Raw genomic sequence first — 21528 nt, 5'->3', positions numbered from 1 at the left:
GCAAAGAGGGTTGCAACAGTGCGAGAGGCACAAAGGAGGTTGCAGTAGTGCGGGATGGCATAGAGGGTTGCAGCGGTGTGAGAGGCAGGGAGTTGTTTCAGCAGCGCAAAGGCAGTAGAGGGAGCATGTGTTAGCGGTAGAGAGAGATTCAACATTGGGAGTGTTTCTAGCTTGACAGGGATGTCAGTAGTTGGGTGGATCAATTACTTAATTCTCAGTAACTGAGTTGCAGTTATTAAAAATTGGTGGAGAGGATAAAGCACATGAGATCTCCAAGACCCAGAAATGGTTTGGGCAGATTCTACCTGGTTAAGGAGCTATTAAAATAATTAATATTTTTAATGGAGTTCCTAAGTCTAAACTTAAGAAAAATAAAATATTAATGGGTATTAATATAAAAATGGGCTAGAAGGTTCTAAATGACATGGATCAAGCCAAATCTAATCTTAGCCATTGATTAGAGATGTAATCTCGGCCGTTGAAGGACCAACAGGAAAAGTATAAGAGGAGGTTTGAGGGTCAGGTAGAGAAGACACCAGAGTGATCAGTGATTCGATTTTCTAGAGCAGGGTTTGCTAAGAGAAATCAAATCAGTGATCAGTTGCAGCGAGGGGCAATGAGTACGAGACAGAGATAATGTTGAGAGACTAGCGCAGAAGCAGAGAGAGGCAGACGCTGAGGTAGAGGGAGCCACGCAAAGGCAGAAGGGACTGCGCAGAGGCCAGAAGGGCCTGCATCATCCACGCAGAGGTTGCAAGAGTGACGCAGAGGGCCGTAGAGGCTGCATAATATCTTAGAGGGTTGACGCAGAGGGTTTCGGGTTGACGTTGGGCTTCAGATTGTGCTGGAGAGGGTTTCGTGAGGTAGACTTTCCGAATATCTGCTTCCGAACAGAGAGGTATTATTGCTAGATTATTTTCTCTGTCGGGTGAGCCAGTTTGGCACCTAGTTGTACTCAGAAAGACTTCATAATAATATAACCCTCAAAATTATTGTACCGGTTTTCCCAAGTTGGGTTTTTCCGGGGACGAGTTGTCCAAAAATAACAGTGTCACTAATGTGTTTGCTATTTCTTTCAGCTGTTGATCTGTAGATGGTTGAGACTGTATTGTGTTTATTTCAGTATTTATATGGTTAAATAACTTGTTTGTAATTAACAAGTAGGAGAAATAAACCAGAGAATACAGATAAAATTTCTAACAGGTAATACTTAGGAATTTCAACACAAACTGGTGGCACACACTGCCCAAAAATTCTGCTAACTACTGCTGGCATAGAACTGGAATTCTGCCCTAAATATTGCCCGGAAAATTCTGCAAAAATAGCTCTAGCCTCCTCACACAGAATCTACAAAAACCCATAAAGGGTTTGGGCTGATTCTAGCTGATCCGGAAACCCCCAAAATGTGTGATTTGCCCTTTCTGGCAGGCTTTATGCACTACAGAAATTACTCTGCTAAATCTTGCCCAAATCCTCCGCCAAAGTGCCTCACAAATCCCTGAAAAAATCCCTCTGGAAATGCCTTATTCCTCTAGCTCAAACTCTTCCAGAAACAAGCCTTCCTCTATCTTTGCACAGGGTTTCTCCAGTGAGCTCTGCGCATTGTAAGAAATAAGAAATTCGACCCCAAATAGTGCTAATCTCCAGCCCTGCAAATCCACCTCAGAATCACTGGCACCAATAGAGAAAACTGTCTGCAAAATAGCCGAAACTCCAACCCACAATAGTTAATCCTCTAATGGACAACTTGATTTGCCTCTGGGCCCAAGGAGTGCGCAGAACTAGGTGAACACCTGCAATAAAACTATGTGGAAATCCTGAATTGGACTCCCCAAATTTCCTCACTCGTGAGACACTTGAAGTTCTCTAAAATGAGGGTGGAATTATGCTTGGAACTCTTGTGCTAAAAAGGACTGCTCTTCCTGTGCTCAACAACTACAAGATAGTTGGATTTCTCAAGATAGATAGACAAAGATCCAGAATGAGGACCTCCTAGTCTTATTTATAATTGCTGGTCCTCCTTGTGAAAATGCCTAATCCAAGGAACCCCTACTGCAACAAAAACTGAATTTTCTTCTCCTACTTGATTTTAATATACATTATCAAGTTATTCTCTGAATATTGAAGTAGATAACTTCTGCAGCCTACACTACTTTAAATTTGATTACATGAAACAAAAAATTGAGCAAAGAACAAGATACATAGGACACAAATAAATTCATAACTCCATGAATACTTATTAGAATCGGATGATCTTTAGATCAATTCTACACCTCTCGGTGAGAGGGATTCAAGAAAAATATCCGCTGCCATAAATAAGATGACCCACATGGAGTTTGGCCCTAGTTGCCAATTTTAACATTTGACCGTTACTTCCCCTTTCATATATCTTGCAAGTGCTTGAACATCTTCTTTTGGAGGATTGGTGATTGAGCCCTTAACATGTTCCATGACCTCATTTTCTATGAGATTCAGATCTGTCCTGTTCTTCCATGCAGGGAAATTTGAATCCCCAACCAACTTGTTGCTTTTGTTGCAAAAATACATTTTGATAGATTCAAATGTAGAGATAAATATACTTGTGAAAATTCGTCTTCAGCTTATTTCTTCTTTGAATTTGATGATGATATAGATAATAGAAAACTTCTCCTTGATGAAGATAGTTTTCTTCAAGAGTGATCCTTTTGCTCCAAAGAGAGGGAGATCACCTTAAGAACATTTGGTGATGACAATGTCCTTGTTCATGATGATGACAATGCCCTTGATCTTGCTTCTCTTGGATGAGTAGACTTGAAGTTACTTTAATTTGTAGATCTCCTCAACTTGATTGTGAAAAATCGGAAACTCGATTCCTGTTGTAGCAACTGGAAATAATTCTCCTAATTGTTAATTGAATTTAACAATTCAGTTACTGTGAGCTAAAATAAATATTGAATCAATCACACTGCAACCTACACAAATAAACTGCGGAAGAAATACTAGCACACACACAAAAAATGACAGTTATTTTTGGACCAATGTCCTCGGAAAACCCAACTCGGGAAAACTGGTGCAACAACTGAGGGTTTAATTATTATGCAGCAGTGAAATAATCTGAGTACAACTGGATGCCGAAACTAGAAATCCTACAAAGAAATGTTGGCAAGAAAATCTAGTGAGGAGAAATTCTTCACTCCACAGGCAAATACTGACACTAATATCAGCTCAAATTGAGTCGTCCAAACTTCCTCTTTGCAGTCACTATATCACCCTAGTGCGGTTGTTGCTGCTCTCAGCTTGGAACAACTTCTCCTCAAGCCCTCTGACCAATTGTTGTCTGGGAAAATGTCTCTCCTGGCCTCTGGAACCTCTGCCCAACTTGTGGCATTGAAATTCTACTTCTCCCTAACAATTCGACTTTGCCTCTAGAGGCTACGACGCTTCTTTCACTGCTTCGATTTCTCTGGCTCTCTCTCCAGCAACCGAATGCTGCTACTTAGGAAATGGATCTGCTCATGAAATCTAACTGCACAAGTGTATTCTCCAAGTGCACATCGAATTCTTCTTATAATCCTCTGTTGAGACTTCAACGACCAAGATTAAATCTTAATCGATGGTTAGGGTTAACTTGAAGTTGATCCGTGTGAGTTTCTAGAACATTCACACCTTGACTTAATTAATTCTGATTAATTACTCATATTCCCTATGTTTAGACTTAGAAAATATTTAAAAAACGATCAATAATATAATTAAGTCATTTCTAGGTGGAATTTCCAGACACAATTTATGGGTTTTGGAGATCACATGTATTCTAGCCTCTCCACAAAATTTCGTGGCTAGAACACATCCGATGCTACAAAAACTAGCGCTCCCTCTTAGCGATAAATGTTTTCTAGTGCTGCAGTCCCCTGTAGCAACAACCTGTCTCTGCATCATCTCCGTCACGTTGCTGATGTCTGGCTGCTGCTTCCCACCAACTGCTGCGCAACTCTGATATGTGCTACATCTGTTTTGTTGCTAGCTCTGCTAAAATGTTGCCACCACTGCATCTGAACTGCAACTCCCTCTCCATATGCTGCTGTTGCAACTTAAAAGCATCCTAAATACTGAATCAATTGTGATCAGTGTGATACATCTGTCACCCAAGTCTCTTATTACTGCTAGTATTTGCGCTGTCATTGAGGCATATGTGCTATTGCTGTCTTTGCACTCTCCCACTCTTCCACGCTGCCAACTCTGCACTGTGCTGTCCAGTATCTGACTACAACCAGACTCTACATCTGTCACTTTGGCATTTCGCTGCATCTACTGCCACTGATCCATCTTGCTACAAACTACTGTGGGCCCCGTAGCAAGGTATTGTTTCAAGAGGTCGACCTCCTCAAGAATCCTGCCCATTTGTAGCACTCTGAGGCTACAACACCAAGTCACCCCATTTGACTCCTGGGAGTTTCTCAACAAACATGGCAAAGTCTTCCTCTAGCCTGGAGGAAAGCCTATCGATCTTTGCTGATGCTGCTTGCTGGTCCTGCTTCTCTTCCTTGTCCTTCTTCCTAAGAGGACACAGGGTGTTGTAGTGACCAATCTCATCACATCTGAAGCACTTGACCTTTGACAAGTCCTTCTTCTTCTTTCACTGCTCCCCTTGTCCCTGATTAGGACCCTTCGATGCGAGGATCACATTCTCCTCCTCCTTCACCTGCTCCGATCTGCTGCTATTGCCACTGATGGAGCTCTTCAATAGAGCTTGTCTCAACTCCTCCTGCTGCAAATCAACCCACATTCTGTCCCAACTTGGCAAGGTTTCTTTGCCCAAGATACTTTGGACAAATATCTACCACTCGTCTGAGACACTGTTGAGTGCCAATCGTATTAGGTCTATGGGTTGAGGCATTGTCTCAATAGCTGACAACTGGTCCCAGATCTCCTGAATCCTGGTGAGGTAGGGGTCTATGCTCTCCCGTTTTTGAATCCCGGTGCATCTCATCTTCTCCTCCAAGTACATCTTCCGTTGCTCAGAAGTGCCTTGGTACAACGTGGAAAGTGTATCCCACATCTCTTTGGTTGTTCCCTTGGCCGCTATGTGTGATACAACATGATCCCAGACACCATCTAGGATCAATCTCTTCGCCCTCGCCATCTCCTTTCGGTATTCCTTCAGCTGATCTGCATCCGTGGGGGTAGCTACCACTGCATCAATATATGGCTTCAGGCCATATTCATCCAAAAGGAAGGACATCCTTGCCTTCCAGATGACATAGTTGGAAGCACCATCCAACCTATCCTAATCTCGAAGTTCGACAGTGGCCATCTCAGAATGATGTCGAAAATATCCTCTTCCCTTCTACTTAGCCGCTGCTCAATGATTTGCACTCCCTTCTCGAGTGAGAAACTCTGCACACAACGGCTGCTGATCTGCTAGGGAATTCGAACTTCTTGAGACTAGAAGTTCCCTAAGGAAAATTTTCCCTCTCAATGTGTGCTCTTCTTCCTCCCGACATTAGCTTTGCTGCTGCAAAACCGCTGCGTCCATCTAGAGATCTACTTTGCAAAAAATATTGGTTGCTCCCTCTGCCTCTGCAAACCCTCGATCTGGAGAGATCAAATTTCTCTGCCCCTCTCTCAGAAAAATCGATTTCTCCTCATGAATTCGACCTATTGGCCAAGGTGACTGCGCTGCCTCTCGGGTTTTGAACTATTGCTCCTCAATGAACAACGAAAATCCCTCTTCCTTCGCTACTGATCTCTCTCGCTGATCATTTGTGCTCTGATACCATGTGAAAAATCGGAAACCTGATTCCTTTTGCAACAACTGGAAATAATTCTCCTAATTGTTAATTAAATTTAATAATTTATTTACTGTGAGCTACAACAAATACTGAATCAATCACACTACAACCTGCACAAATAAACTGCGGAATAAATAAACACTAGAAGAAATACTAGCACACACACACATAAAATGACAGTTATTTTTGGACCATTGTCCCTGCAAAAACCCAACTCGGGAAAACCGGTGTAGCAACTGAGGGTTTTATTATTATGCAACAGTGCAATAATCTGAGTACAATTGGATGCCGAAATTGGCAATCCTACAGAGAAATACTGGCAAGAAAATATAGTGAGGAGAAATTCCTCACTCCACAGGCAAATCCCGACATTGACCTCATCTTAAATTGAGCTGTCCAAACTGCCTCTGCACAGTCACTACGTCACCCTAGCACAATTGTTGCTGCTCTCAGCTTGGAACAACTTCTCCTCAAGCCACCTGACCAACTGTTGTCTAGGAAAACGTCTCTCCTGGCCTCTGGAACGTTTGCTCAGCTTCTGGCACTAAAATTCTGCTTCTCCCCAGCAATTCGACTTTGCTGCTAGAGGCTTCTCCGCGTCTCTACAAATGCACTCAATGGATTAGGAAATCTTCCTCCATCTTCACTGTCCTTGTCCCTTTCTCACTGCTTCGATTTCTTTGGCTCTCTCTTCGTCAATTGAATGTTGATACTCAGGAAATCGATTTGCTCATGAAATCGAACTGCACAAGTGTATTCTCGAAGTGCCCATTGATATCTTCTTATAATCCTCTGTTGAGATTTCAACAGTCAAGATTAAATCTTAATCGATGGCTAGGATTAACTTGAAGTCGATCCGTGTGAGTTTCTAGAACATTCACACCTTGACTTAATTAATTTTGATTAATTAGTCATATTCCCTAAGTTTAGCCATAGGAAATATTTTAAAAATGACTAATAATCTAATTAAGTCATTTCTAGGTGAAATTTCCAGAAACGATTTCTGGGTTTTGGAGATCTCCTGTATTCTAGCCTCTCCACAAAATTTCGTGGCTAGAACACATCCGATGCTACAAAATATAACATTGAGTAGAGGTAGGGTTTTTGTGGTCTCTTTTCTTGATGATGACTTGAGCGAGGATCCCAAGACTTCTTCTAGTGTGGACTTCTTCTTAGATAGATCTAGGGTTTTGTTACTTCCTTTAAGAAGATGATGTAGAGCTTGACTTCAAAATGCTTTTAGGATGAGATGATCTTTTAGATCTGTTTTGATGCCCTTCTAGAGTTTTAGTCCTTGAATGCTTGAATGTCCCTTGTTGAGCTGCCCTTCCTTGATTTGTCACCTTAGCTTTGAAACCATGTTGAGAAATCTTAGGGCATTGGGATTAGGTGATTTCTCCTTGTTGGTAACTACTTGTGATGCAACTTTACTTAGTCTTTTATTAGCTTCTTTCTTTCTCTTGATTATGTTCGTGTTTTCTATCATCAAACAACTACCAAATCATAAACAAGCATGAGGCAACAAACACAAAATGTAGGTGATCAGCCAGGGCCAAAACCTCTCCAATTTAAGAGGAAAACCCAAACGAATTCTTCTTCTTATAGAAACTTCAATTGACGAATACCAAGACCAAGACCCTTGACATATCAACCTCTCCAAGACCATGTCACAAGACCCTTCTTCACTGCTTCTTCTTCTTACACAAGTCAACACGAGTCAAACTGACTTCTAGCACTGCTTCTCTGAAATTTTGGCCCTCTTCCACAGTCCTGCAACTCTCAGCCTACCTGTACCTCTGCAATTCACACGTGTGAGTTAACTTGAGGTAGATTGGAGATGCTTTTCTTCTTCGCTTGACTTGGAGTCTTCTTGTGGTGATTTTGGCTAGCAAGAATGATGGTTGGTGACCTCTTTGTTGGTTTCTTTAGTGACCGATATAACCCTACTGCAGAAGCCCTAATCTCTGTCACATGTGTGAGGAAAATTAACACAGTGCTAAACCTCTTTGTTCTTCTTGCCTTTCTCTTCGCTGATTATGAGACTGCTCTTCCTGTGATTTTCACACTTCTTTTTGTATATCAGATGCTTGAATCGAATTTCCTTCAAGTGAGGCCAAGCACTTCTATATATATTGGCCTGCCCATATAAAATAGGCCGACTTTACCTTGTGACTAGGCCAACATGCTTTTCTAGAATCATCTTCATCTCCTTTTGAAGGCCGACATGAGGTAGTACTTGTGACAAGGTCTTGGAGGGTTTGTGACTCAAATAAATTCTCTTTTTACAATGTATAACATGCCCAAATGGGTCTTCAATACTTGACATTGACTCAATAGACTTTATGACTTGATGACCAATCCTAATAGCTCTCTATGGGAGCTTCATCTATAAAAATAAAAATAAAAATAAAAATTCCTTGATTATGAAACCCATGACTCAAGCATAACATAAATGATTTTATTTTTCTTCTTTACGTCAATTACATAAAAACATGATTACACTTGTCATTATGAAGACCGAACCTAGTTACAAATTTCAACACAAGTCACTTTTAATGAATGCTAAATGAAATAACTAATTTTATGGTCTGATCAATAATGGAATCTATGAAATTGAAGATATGAACTTCTCACATTTTCTCAGAAGAATTCTAGTATGGGAAGCAAGAAACTGAAGGAAAATTGTTGATATCTTGTTGAATCTAAAGGGAGTATGATAATATGAAGACATATTGTTTAACTGATATGCAAGAATAAATGTAACGACTACAAGGTTCAGCCAGTAATGGAGAAAACTAAACTCTTTCAGACTGCCAGCTGTTTGTCTTACATTTTACATAAAGCAGGATGAAATAATGACTCCATTTAGGCTTTATCTGAAACAGAAGATGATATCGGAGATGATTTTCTGAGCTCTTGGAAGCCGAGTGTGCTGAAAAATGATACTGGATTGGATTTTGGCAATGACACTGCACAAAAAGCGAAAAAAAACAGTTTCTCATTGGATAAATTGTAAGTCAAATGGAAGCATTACAAATGTTTATGTTTACATAATGGACAATAGGGATTTTTGGTTTATAATTATTTTCTTTTAATGGATTCCTTGCTGGAAACATGATAAATAACGTTTTTTTCAAAATTAGAGGCTGTAGAGTGGACTAGGCCATGATAGGATGTTTTGTCGATATTTTACCAGCAAGCAGTTTTCTAGGGTACATTTCATCAAGTTAACTCCTGAAATTGTTTTGAATTCATTTTCTTTCGGTCCAGTGATGTGGATTTTGATTTTGATGGAGGCTTTGGCAAGTTCTCAACATTCAGTGTTGACATGTCTGACCTTGATTTTCGGAGTCCATCAAGCAAGACACAGAAGTCAAAGTCTAAGGTTCAAGAATCCCAAGAGGAGAGAAAAGAAGCAAAGGGTGACAGTTTCAAATTTGAATTTGATTTCAAAGGGTGAGCCATGGAAGAGCTATTGCAGTTTTCCTCTGCAATTGATGTATAGTCTTATAAAGGACTTAGATCTATTCTTTATAATTGAGTTTATCTACTGTAGCCTAAATTTTAATGATGTTTGAGAAAGTAGAACTATACTGATAATAAAATGAATAGAGAACATGACTGTGAATCCTTTCCAAGTTTTTTCTTTGGAATGTTAATCGTTGATGTATACCCAGGTTGGATGGATTTGATCTTGATTGTCCTCTGCTGAAGGAGAAGGAAGAGAACAAACCGCCTGAACATGAAAAACTATCAATTGTTTCCAGTGAAAGTAATGAAATTGCTGCTAAAAGTAAAAGCAAGGTTTTCTCTAAAGCTACTAATAATAATTCCGAGGGAACTGAGGATAGAACACTGGCAAGAGGACAAACAGCTGCACATTCAAAGTTTAGGCTCCCTGAACTAAATATAGAAGAGGTAGAATCCCAAGAAGGGTTTGCTCCTAAATGCTCAGAGATATCAACTAGCACAATTGGTTCCCAGGATATTGAAACTAAGTCAAAGAAGCAAACTACTGCAGCCAAACAAGATGTTATAGACACATCTTTTGGTAACTTAATCCAAACAGGTGGTTCAAGTATCATGAAAGAGGTGCTTAATCCAATGGAATCCAAGCACCCAGACAATGCTTCATCGTCAAAAACTTCATCTTTCCATACACGTTCTGGAGAAAAGGGATCATTGCAGAATGCCTCATCAACAGAAGACACAGTTGCTTTAAAGGATTCTCAGAGAGACCAAATGCAATCCTCAGCTGTAGGGTTTGCTCCCAAATGCTTGGAAGTATCACGTAGAACAAGTGGATCCCAAGAGACGGGATCTCTATCACAGAAGCAAACTACTGCAGCCAAACAAGATGTTTTAGACACATCCTTTGGTAACTTGCTCCAAACTGGTGGTTCAAATACCATGAAAGAGACATTTAATCCAATGGAATCCAAGCACCCAGACAATGTGTCATCAACGAGAACTTCATCTTTCCACTCACCTTCTGGAGAAAAAGTATCATTGCACAATGCCTCACTAATGAAAGACACGGTTGCTTTAAAGGATTCTCGAGAAGAGCAACAGCAATCCTTAGCCAAAACTGGTCCTCACCATACAGAAATGCCAGATTCTGATTCAAGTAATAAGAACTCAAGCCCCTTGAAAAATGAATGCTCCAAATGGAGTTCTGACAATTGCATGCCAGGAAGCATCTTAAAGAGTTCTGATACAAGCAGTGGTAAGAAGGTACCCAGTGACAGGCTAAATACTGTGGTTCAGAAGGATATGGATGATAACAATAAAGGACATATGAGCCAATGTCAGAATCCCGAAACTTATATAGAATATCAACATACATTGTTGAAGCCTTCTTTTCTGATTATGCAGAGGCAAGTTGGTCTCTGGCATCTGATTTATTCATCTTTCTTATGATTCTATGCATGAATAGTTCTTTTTCTTATCTGGAGTTGTTAGCGGATGCCTTTCTTATCCTATTTGCATGAAGCAGAGAAAACACAACCAGGAAACCTGTTGCAACTTTAAAACATAAATTGTATCTTAAGGAGTCCATTGGTGATATAACCACGAAAGCAGAACCTAAAGCCATGACTGAGGCAGTGGCTTCAATGTAAGCAGACTTTGCTTGTCCTTTGAAATGATCAATTTCTTTATTTTTTATGTATTTCTAAGGTTTTATTTTTTCAAGAATGCTTTTGAGCTATGATTTTTTTTGTTATGCACGTGTGCATCTATTTTGTTAATCAACTCAGTTGCAGGTTTTCTTAATCACAAATTAAAGCTTGCTACATTAAGTTTTCGAGGATATCACTATTTTCCTGTGACTATATCACATATTAGGATGGATTTCAAACTATGAATGAGTACTTGAAAGTGGACTGTCTAATGTTATCCCTATTATGACACACAAAAATAAATAGGCCAGACTAGTGTTGCATATTCAAGAATACGCTGTATCCTACTTGGTGACCAAACTCTGAAACAACACTAACTACAATGATTGAGGAATGAGCTCTAAAGTAGAGGAGTTTTGTTATGCTTTCTAAAATTTTGTTTATCTTTAATCCATTTCATATACATTAGCTTAAAACTTCTTACAGGCTAAGAAAGTTTGGAAAAGTAAAGGCCCAAGGATTGTAGCCTTATGCTTTCTTTTAATCACTAGACCCTATTTAATAGACAAGTGATAGTTAAACGCACTAGCAAGTGAAAAGGAGGGAAATGGCACTCTAATAAGAGACAAGGCATTGATATCAACAGGAAGGTCATATATTTATCTTCATTAAGGGGTTCTTTCATTTCAATTGAAGCAGTCTTTCTCTAAATGGAGGTATTCGCCATGAGATGATGAGATTGTGATAAAATTTTAAAGGAATTAAATGTTTCGTTTTAAAACAAAACACATAAAAGTTCATTGTCATTTATTAGAGTGTTAAAGAATATTTAGCAACCCAAAGGATAGAGTCCCAAGCATAGGGTGTCAGTCTGTGTGCAATAATCCTTTTGGAATATTTGGCTAAAATCCCCAACAATTCGTTTCAGAAAAAAACATCATAATAAATTGTACAATTTTACTAGCACGAATAAAATTGCAGATGTAAAGGGACAAGAAATGTTGCAACTTAGAATAGACACGAGACATATGCAACAAACTCAGCAAAATTCAGCCTTATTATTATATTAAATATGGTTCTGAGAACCTGTTACAAACACCAGAAAATGGCTGACAATCGCTTTTACATCACTGGAAATGAAGCCCAAATTGGAGATTTGGGTGATCCACACTTCCAACCTGCTATTTATGAGTCAATTTGTTCCTTTGACCTCTAGATTCTCATTAGGATCCATTAACGCTATCCACGAACCAACAAGTAGAGTTAGTAGGGTCACTAACGCTCCCTTAGGTTTGCAGAGAAGCTTTATAAATCATGTTGTCAGTGTATAGACAGGGTTAGTGAAGAAACAAGGCCTGTGATTTTGGCTATTACTTCAGCCATCATGTCTTTCTCCTCTGAGCTTATGAGGAGGTCATTTTGTTGTATAACAGACGCCCCCTAAAGTGAGATCAGAGGCTGCGACGATGGCCGAAATACAATACTTAACTGTAATTTTCCTTCTTTGAGAGGATCGGAGCTTTGGGCGGTACGGGAAACCTGATACAACACATATATATAAAACAACTAAAATCTTGTCCTGAGTCGGGCATTCCCACACTTAGTAGCTATGTCAGAGTGATTTTCTCATAAAATAGATATGACGATGCTGGCCGCCGATAAGCACATGCGGATCCAGTGTCATAATAGGGTCATTCTGATGAGCTGTCTCCACAAAAAAATATACGCCACTTGGGAGAGGAAACAAGGCTGAGTGATGCAAGCCTCTACCCAAGGTCTTGATTTCCGCTCCACTGAACAACATAGATCGATACATGTGAATATATGCGTTGATGTCGAACATGCACGAAATTGTCTGATTACTAGTCAATAATGGAGACCGTTAACAGACGCGAGGAAGGCCACCAATAATGGTGATGGTCTCCAAGATGCACAGTACAATCTAGCGAGTGTGAAAAATGTTTTTGTCGTCGAACACTCGTAGAATCGCTTAACCAGGAGCCAATAATGAGAACCCTTGACCAATTACAAGGTGACTTGCCACTAATGTCTGCAAGTACTAAGGCACTGAATGTGTTTCTGGGTTGTCTTCTTAGATAGAGTGTTGAAGTCGATAGGAAGATACCTGTCGAAAGGTAGGCAATAATGTGTCCTACATCAATCGACACGAAATGGGACAAGAATGATTTGTTTTTTGAGGAATCTTTGAGCATTTGGTCTAAACGACAGAGGGCATGATGAAAGGATATGCTTGATGGGCTGATGGAGGAAACAAAAGGTTAACCCTTGAACAATAGAAGGCACGACAACGGTTTTAACCATGTAGCACTAGACTCATGAACACCAAAGAGTGTTAGGATACAGAGATTTAGGCTAAACTCATAGGATGGTAGGATTCATATTGAGAGGCCGTCACAAAAAAGGTTTATCTGAGGGAGTGCCATGTTCAAGGGAACCACTGCTGCCAAACCACGCTCTCTAATACTAAATACAGTTGTATTGTCCACTTTCCCCATCTGATTAGTTTAATGAGTCCAGACGGGTAAACTCGTCGATCTTTTCATATTTTAATAGTTTGAAAAGGACCACAAAAAGAACGACTCTATGCCCTATTTGATTAGTTTAATGAGTCCAGACAGGCAAACTCATCGATCTTTTCATGTGTTAAGATTTTGAAAAGGATTGTAAAAAGAGCGACTATATACCTCGTCTGTTTAATTTAACTAGTCCAGACGAGACAATTCGGTGGTCTTTTCATATTTATAGAGTCTAAAAAGATCCTAAAGAACGACTACAGGGTGGTACCTTTGTCATAGTTTTTAACCGGGTGCGACAAAAGTTTAATAGTATACCTAGATCGGTTACTTTTCCGTGAGTTAATCTATTGAGTCCGGACAAAGAGAAACCTACGCTCAATAGATGTTGACCTTATTTTGTTACGAGTACGAGGAGACGGACTAAACTCGATTTTCGTCGTGAATTTTTAATGAGTCACGTGACGACAAACTCAATACCTTCATCAAATTTTAACGAGTCAAATGAAGAAAACTCAAGGTATCTTTTTCAGTTTAGTGAGCAAGAAAAAAGAGGTAAAAGAACTGCTCATTCCTTCTTCGTATATTTAACGAGCCCGAAGAAGGGGAAAAACTCGGGGATTTTTTCGATTTAAGAGCGAGAAATGGTCCCAAAAAAGCAAGTGCTATGGTTGTTGTCGTAGATTTTTAACAAGCCCGGTGATAAAAACTCGGGATTTTTAAGTTTAACAAGTGAAAAAAGTACCTAAAAGAATGCTTGGGTCATCTTTATAAATTTTTAACGAACTCGGGTTTTTTTTTTTTTAATTAATTAATTAATTTATTTGTTCAGTTTTATGAGCGAAAAAAAGCCGCCTAAAAAGAATGCTCTAATGATCTTTTTCAGTTTAATGAGCTAGAAAAAGAGCGAAAAAGAGTTGCTTGAACCGTCATCGTATGTGTTTAAAGATTTGCACTTGAAATGCAAGCTGGTGGGAAAGGGGAGGTTTACATTTATCCATGTCGAAAATTGCAAGCATGAAATCCTGTGGGTCGATACCACCAATAGCTGAAAGCAAAGCTTTCCTTTGTGCTGGACATGTTTGTAATACTTCGAGCACCGACATAGCTGACGACGCTTGTGCCAAGTCTTCTACAATGTTGTAGTTTTGGGCGGCATGTGCAGATGTATTGTGTGTTGTGCGTCGAAGTGCCCCTTTAGGGGGGCAAATCACAAGGTCAGCAACCGGCCTTTCGATATGCAAATCGTTAGGCGGCGGTGGGTTTTGACTTGAGGAAGGTTCCTCTGCATGAGCGATAGGAGCTCCATAGGATTTGGCTCTTGTTTGTAGATCTACCGTTTCAAAGGTGTAAATGGTAGAGGGTCCTTCACCAGCTGAAGGATGTTGCAAACCATCGTTGCCCCCTTGCGGGGGTTGGGGTTGGTTTTCAATACGGTGTTGCTGCTGCTGAGCGAGGAAAGGATTATTCAAGATAGCATGGGTCCTACCAGTATCCTTTTTAGCAATGAAATATGTGCATTCCTGAAGACGCGGGCAATGATAGGTCATGTGGTCTTCAGCACAGATTTTGCAAGGGAATCTGGCAGGTTTATCCTTTCCATCGTCAGGAGGCGCAACAACCTTCTGCTTTGGGTTTTGCTGCTTTGTTGACTGCTCCTCAGAAGGAGTGGTCTTTTTCTTATTCTTCTTGTTCTTACCATCAGGTTTTTTCATAGACTGCATAGAGTTTATCGTGGTGGTAGGAAGAGCAGTCGATTTGGTAGAGGGGTCCACTGACATCTGGGCAATGTGACCGCTGAGTTGTTTTATAGCAGCCCTGGAGGTTGCGTCAATAATCCCATCGGCGTGCGCTCCAGGGTGCTGAGTAGCGGGAGCATTGGAGTTGCGAGGGGCATTGGGGATTACGTCGTAAAGAGTGATAGACTGCGAATATATCAGATCTAAGTGCTAGGCACGATGTATGGATTGGTCTTCTGTGATCGCACCACCTAAGGCGACATCCTTAGCGATTTGGGGAAGTAGAGACTTGCAGAACCAGTCTGCTAAGAGATAGTCTGGGAGGGGAGCTTTGACTAACCTCCGCCTACATATCCATTCATGTATATGATTAGAGATGTGGGTGGCGGTATCCTGACGTAATGAGGTGAGGAGTTCCATCCCAATCTCATAGCGGATGGGTAGCTGGAAGTGCTTTAAGAATTCCATCGCTAGAGCGTCAAAGGTATTGACTGACGTGCGTGGTAACTCGATGTACCACTTGGCTGCGTTGCCAGTAAGGGTGTGGGGAAAAAGACGTAACCGGATACTATCATCCACCATGGAGTTAGAAACACACCAAAGATGATAAATTATGATATGGGTACCTAGATCCTCCCCTTGTTTCCCTTTGAACTTAGGGATGTCTGTCGGTATTTTATGCGGGATTGGCGGCCAGAGTAAGTTATGATAGATGGGGTCATTTGTAAGTTTGTACAAGTCGGGGATATCCAACGTTGCCAAGAAAGGCAGAGTGTGTGATGCCCCCGAATCGGACCAAGGCGATGACATATGACTTGAGGATCCTTGCGGTCCTCCCATCGTTTGATTCCCAATATTATACATAGGTTGCGTGGTATAGTAGTTTCCTTGGGGTATGGCATTGTAATGTGGATTTCCATGGGGATTGTGATGCTGGGGTATAGAATTGCCCCCAGGATTTTTCAGTTTTTAGAGTGAGAAAATATCCCATAAAAGAAAGCACTCATTGAGAATTGCATGCAGTGCTTTACTACTTTTCATTCCTGAAAGTACTTTCATCAAAAAGCGGAAAAAGTATAAAAAAGCAACAATTCCTATCCATATGGGTTCATGCATGATAAAAAAACATGGGGAATGGACTACTTCCTCTTTAATGATTTCAAAAAATCATGTCTCCAAAAATAAATATAAGTTTTTTGAGCTTTCACATTCGCCATTTTCACTATTTGAGAACTGTGAGAGCGTTTTGGAGCCAAAGAGGAGCAGATTTTCCGCGGACCATTGCAGGAGATCCGAGCAACCATTCGACGTGCCGTCAGTCCCAGGTAGAGGCCAAAAACTTGCTCTATGCATTTCTTAACCTTTCTTATCAGTTTCTGGGGTGGATTCTTGCAGATTTGAGGAGCCCTAAAGCAATGTTTGTGCACTAACGCCCTCTGGCTGGCCTGTAGGGAGCGTTAAATGCCATGTATGACTTGCTGGAGGGCGTTAATCCTCCCTGTGTACCACTAGGGGGAGCGTTAGAGATTGAGGGCGCAGTTTAAAACCCCATGCAGTGATTCCTGAAGTTGTATTGCCCCATTTTGACTGATTTTTGGGTTATTTTGCACAGGTTTCATGCCATAATGACTAGCCTATGGAGAGAACGGGCCCATGATAGCTAGGAATTGCTGATGCGAAACGATCCAGCATGCATACTTGCATTGCGCCATTGTGGTTTATTGAAGTATGCAAAGTTGGCGCTGATGAAAGGGTAGGAGGATTTATTGAGATGGATTATCCAGCGCTGGGATGAACATGCGCAGGTGTTCAGGATTGTAGATCATGAGCTGGCTATTGACCGTAATTGGTTTGTCGTGCCATGGGGCACAAGAAAACCTCACTGGGGGTAGGCCTGATCCACGATCCACCCTAGAGTTGGTGCAATCCTACTACATCCTTGAGAATGGACTTGTCAGCAATGGAGTCCCCATAGAGAGGATTAGATCCAGGTCTATGAGGGCCATATTATGGTTGATTGTGCAGTTGCCGGGGTCAAAGAGTCCCCACATTGCAACAAAGGCCCAGCTGTTGCTTGCAGTTGATTGTGTCCAGCCGCAGATGTTCAATTGGTGTGAAGCAGTGCTTTGCCAGTTGAAGGCAGAGTTAATTGCATGCAAGACTTGAACCCAAAAAAGTTTTGGGTATGGTACTCTCATAGTTTCATTCATTCTTGAGAGGGTACCTGTTATGCGCCCAAGGATGAGCTTAGGTCCCTTTGATCTGAGGGGAGTTGAGATAGGGGCGATGGTCATCACTCGATCCTCGCACAGGAGGAGGACCGATTCGACATTTCTTTGAGGAAGATTTCTTCCAGTGGCTTTGTGGCCAAATCGTGATGATTGATGACTATGCTTAAGAGGGCATGGACTTCACCGGTGACCCTAACTTGATGCTGTCGCCCGAGACCAACTGGGGTCCTCAAGGTGAGAATGATTTTTGAAAGTACTTAAAGTATTTTTTAGCTTTTGAATGTCTATGTGATGTTTTTATGGGTGAACAAGTACTGACATGAAGCTTTATGCTTAACACAAATGTGGTGCCATTACGGCCTGCAGGCGAACCCCGCTGTATTAGACGAGGAGGCCAACTACCTGCTGGGGGGGTGATGCCGACAGTCTTCGCGAGGTTCTAAGTAACCTGGAGGGCTTGAGCATGGGTGTGCCCCCCCTTCCTATGAGGGAGTTTCCCACTCATATGCAGCAGCACACAGTCAGTGTACCTGAGCGGTTTTTGGTTCCTCTTTGGAGGATAGCTAGAACGGTTTTAGCATTTCAAGAGTAGTAGGCTCTTTTAGCAGGTGTTTTGGCATAACCAATGGGTGTTTGTAGCTAGGCTTAGGAGCCATTTTGTACGTAAAACATCCAAGTTTTGGAATATTTCGATGTAAAAGACTGGATTCTATCTATATATATATACAAACATTTTGGTATTTTGATGGCGTAAATGTTTTTGTAAAATTTTTAACTCTGTAAATTTTTACTTTTCATGCATGCTTCTATAGTGAATGAGACAAATGCCAATCTAATACATAATTTGCTAATGAATCAACAACTGTATTAAATTCTCTAGGAATGTGTTCATATGTGATAACTTCAAATTGACGTTCCAAGAGTCGTACCCTTAAATAATGACGTAACAAGGTTGGATTACGAATGTGATAACGATTTGTCAATTGCATAACAACTAGTTGAGAGTCTAACCTGACCACCAGATTGGAGATGTCCCTTGATGACGCTTTAGTGAGAAGTGAAATTACGGACATGTACTCAACAATATTATTGGTGGCGGTACCAAGAAAGACTCCTCCGGAACAAAACAGTTCCGACTCAGGTGTGTAGATGACCCAAGCAGCTGATGCAATGTGCCGTGTGTGACGACTGGCACCATCCGCGTATCCTACGTATGCTAAGGGTAACGAAGACATCTGCATTGCGAGAAGGATGTATGAGACAAATACTCCAATAAATACCAAAACAATCCAATCACACCAAAAAGGGAAGCAAAACTTATAAATACATAAAATTACAAAGCACATGCCCAGTGCAATACTAGGCATAATACTTTTTCAGATAGAGCCCATTTCTGGGCTCAGCGAGCGAGACTCCTTCCCAGTCCTGTAGTTCATATGCCCCTTTTGAGAGGACTTTCTTGACAACATAGGGACCTAGCCATAAGGGTTGAAGTGTTCCTGCCCCTAAGAGGTCATGTTTTTGATCATAGAGCAAAACAAGATCTCCCTCTTGGTAAGAACGAGGCTTGACTTTTTTGTCATACTGGGCTTTTACTCGACGCTTGTGGGCCTCAAGTGCCAATTCGACATCTTGACGGGTTTCGTCCAGTTGATTGAGGTATAGCAGGTGCTCTTCTTCGGCAGTAGTGCTGTGCAGGAGTTCAACGACTATTTGTAGGGAAGGGATCTGACACTCTATTGGTAAAACTACTTCCACGCTGTAAGCTAGTTGAAAAGGTGTAAAGCCCGTGGCAATCTTGACTGAAGTTTGGTATGCCCATAGCGCCGAATATAACATTCGATGCCAGTTGGTTTTATGATTTCCTACCAACCTACGGATCATGGTTTTTAAGACGCCATTGACGGCCTCTACTTGACCATTAGCTTGAGGGTAGTAGGAGGATGATTGATCCTGACGAAAACCTAGCAACGATGTTAAGTCAGACATCATGTGATTCTGGAAATGAGAGCCATGGTCTTTAACGATCGTGCAGGGTACACCAAAGCGACAGATAACCTGATTAAACAGGAATAGTGTTGCGGTTTCCCCATCGGCTCGGTAGGTGGGAAGGGCTTCGGCCCATTTCGTGAAATAGTCCACAACTATAATGATATAGTTGTGTCCAGCAGAGGAAACGGGATTGCAAGTTACAAAGTCTATCCCCCATTTGGCAAAGGGGCCGACGGAGATAACCAGGTGCAGTAGGGCCAGAGGAGCGCGCATTTTCTTTGTGAACACTTGACAAGGATGGCATTGCCGGATGGCCTTGACACAATATTTGAACAAGGTCGGCCAGTAATAGCCTGCGCACAAGATTTTTTGTGCAGTAGATATGCCAGAAAGATGACCGCCACATGCCCCAGCATGGCAGTCATTTAAAACATGTTCTGCCTCTTCATGAGTGAGGCAACATCGAAGAACTGTATCCGCACCACGACGATATAACGTATCGTTAATCACTAGATAGTGTCATGCTTGGTGGCGGATGCGACGATGGTCACCTGACGATAGTTCGGGGCAGAACCATTGTGCTTGGAGGTAGACAAGAATGTCACCATACCAAGGGTCAGTAGTGTCGATAAGATAGACAGCTTCATCCGGAAGAGGATCATGGGCTATCTCGTTAGGATTGACAATGGGAAGGTCCAACAAAAGTTCGGCGAAGACTAAGGAGTTCTTTGCCTTAGCAGCAGTGAAAACCAAATCAAATTGTTGGAGGATCACAATCCATTTCGAATATTTTCCTCCAATTACTTGACGAGACAAAATGTGTCTCATGGGATTCTCCAAGGTGATGACAGTAGTCTGTTGCAGCAGTATGTAGTGTCGGAATCGGTTGACAACAAAGACGACTGCCAATGACAGCTTTTCCACATGTGAATATTTGAGTTCGGGCCCAGCCAAGCCTTTTGACAGATAATAGATCACATGTTCACTCCGGTCATCATGAGTTTGAACCAAGACCATTTCGAGAGAGGATGGTGAGGCTGCCAGGTATAGAAGAAAGTCGCGGCCATAGTTGGGAGCACTAAGGAGTGGGGCTGATATAAGCGCCTTTTTCAAGCCATCAAATGATGTTGAGCTTGATCATCCCACATATACGGTACTCCCTCCTTAAATAACAACAGTGAGCTCAATTCGAGTCTCACACCGTAGATACAAATCAGTAAGAATGTACTTGGATTCCCCAAGTCTCTGGAGTACACAAAATCTCCTTACTGAAACTTGACCTCTATTGGTCACAATAGTATGAGCCCAATCTGAAACTCATACATGACAGGCATATACAGAGGAGTTCGGTTGAACCTCGTCACAGTAGTATGAGCCCAATCTGAGACTCATACATGACAGGCATATACAGAGGAGTTCGCTTGAACCTCTCAAGCCTTCTCTGGAGTACACAGACTCGCTGACTCTCTTTATCTCTATCTTGACTTTGGCTCGATGCTGCCTTTGTTTCTGTAGGTCAGCTCGGCTTCTTCTCTCTGCTCTTAGCTTTCTTAACTTGCCTGCCTCTCTCTCTTTCTCTCTCAGCTTCGTGGCTTTAAAGCCAATCTGCTTTCTGACTGTTCGTTTCCACTTCCCGGCTTTCCGGTTCCCTTGCCTCTGTCCGTTTGAATCCCTCTGTTCTGCGTAATCATCACTGTATAACGCCTCACAGGGAGGTGGCCACCTATTTCATAATGAACTGAGTGTCAATTCTCTTGGACATTTTCAAAACAACCGTTTATTCCGTTAACTCCAAGAATGCTCGCGAACACGACCTTCTGCCAACGCATCATCCACGTCGGACTTCAAATCCTATACAACTCTGCCTGTTAACCTCGTCAAATCCGGTCATCCATCGGATTGCGTCTCCGCCGTTGATCTGGAGCCTCCAAATCCAACGGTCATCGTCCATATCGGGCAGATAAGTAACATGACGTTTACCCGTCTGATGTGAGCAGTTTTCTCTCTTTCGCCGGACGCGTGGCACCCATTGTGTGGCATCGGGCGGGACTTGGTTGAAACTGCTTACCGCTCGAAGCCCTTCCGATATTCTGTCGGTTTTTGTGGGACCCCGCTTTTGACGGAATCAGAACGCTATTTTTCTG

At 41.6% G+C, this 21528-nt stretch overlaps 2 protein-coding genes across 2 annotated transcripts in view; both read left to right on the top strand.

The window, feature by feature from the left end:
* Positions 1 to 10688, top strand: part of LOC149162717 (uncharacterized) — an 80980-nt gene extending 70292 nt beyond the window's left edge. The window contains exons 4-6 of the mRNA XM_089435272.1: positions 8654 to 8780; positions 9039 to 9224; positions 9446 to 10688. Of these exons, the coding sequence (XP_089291398.1) occupies positions 8654 to 8780; positions 9039 to 9224; positions 9446 to 10688 (1556 nt within the window). The remainder of the gene's footprint in view (positions 1 to 8653; positions 8781 to 9038; positions 9225 to 9445) is intronic.
* An 80-nt stretch (positions 10689 to 10768) lies between these two features.
* Positions 10769 to 21528, top strand: part of LOC149162716 (uncharacterized) — a 258643-nt gene continuing 247883 nt past the window's right edge. Inside the window, exon 1 of the mRNA XM_089435774.1 lies at positions 10769 to 10884. Coding sequence (XP_089291900.1) covers positions 10862 to 10884 — 23 coding nt within the window. The 5' untranslated portion in view covers positions 10769 to 10861. The remainder of the gene's footprint in view (positions 10885 to 21528) is intronic.

This window comes from Pinus tabuliformis, chromosome 5_2 (assembly GCF_031772625.1).
Source record: "Pinus tabuliformis cultivar Carrire ecotype Pingquan chromosome 5_2, CPIR1, whole genome shotgun sequence".
NCBI lineage: Eukaryota > Viridiplantae > Streptophyta > Pinopsida > Pinales > Pinaceae > Pinus > Pinus tabuliformis.
This window is presented reverse-complemented; position numbering and strand designations above follow the sequence as displayed.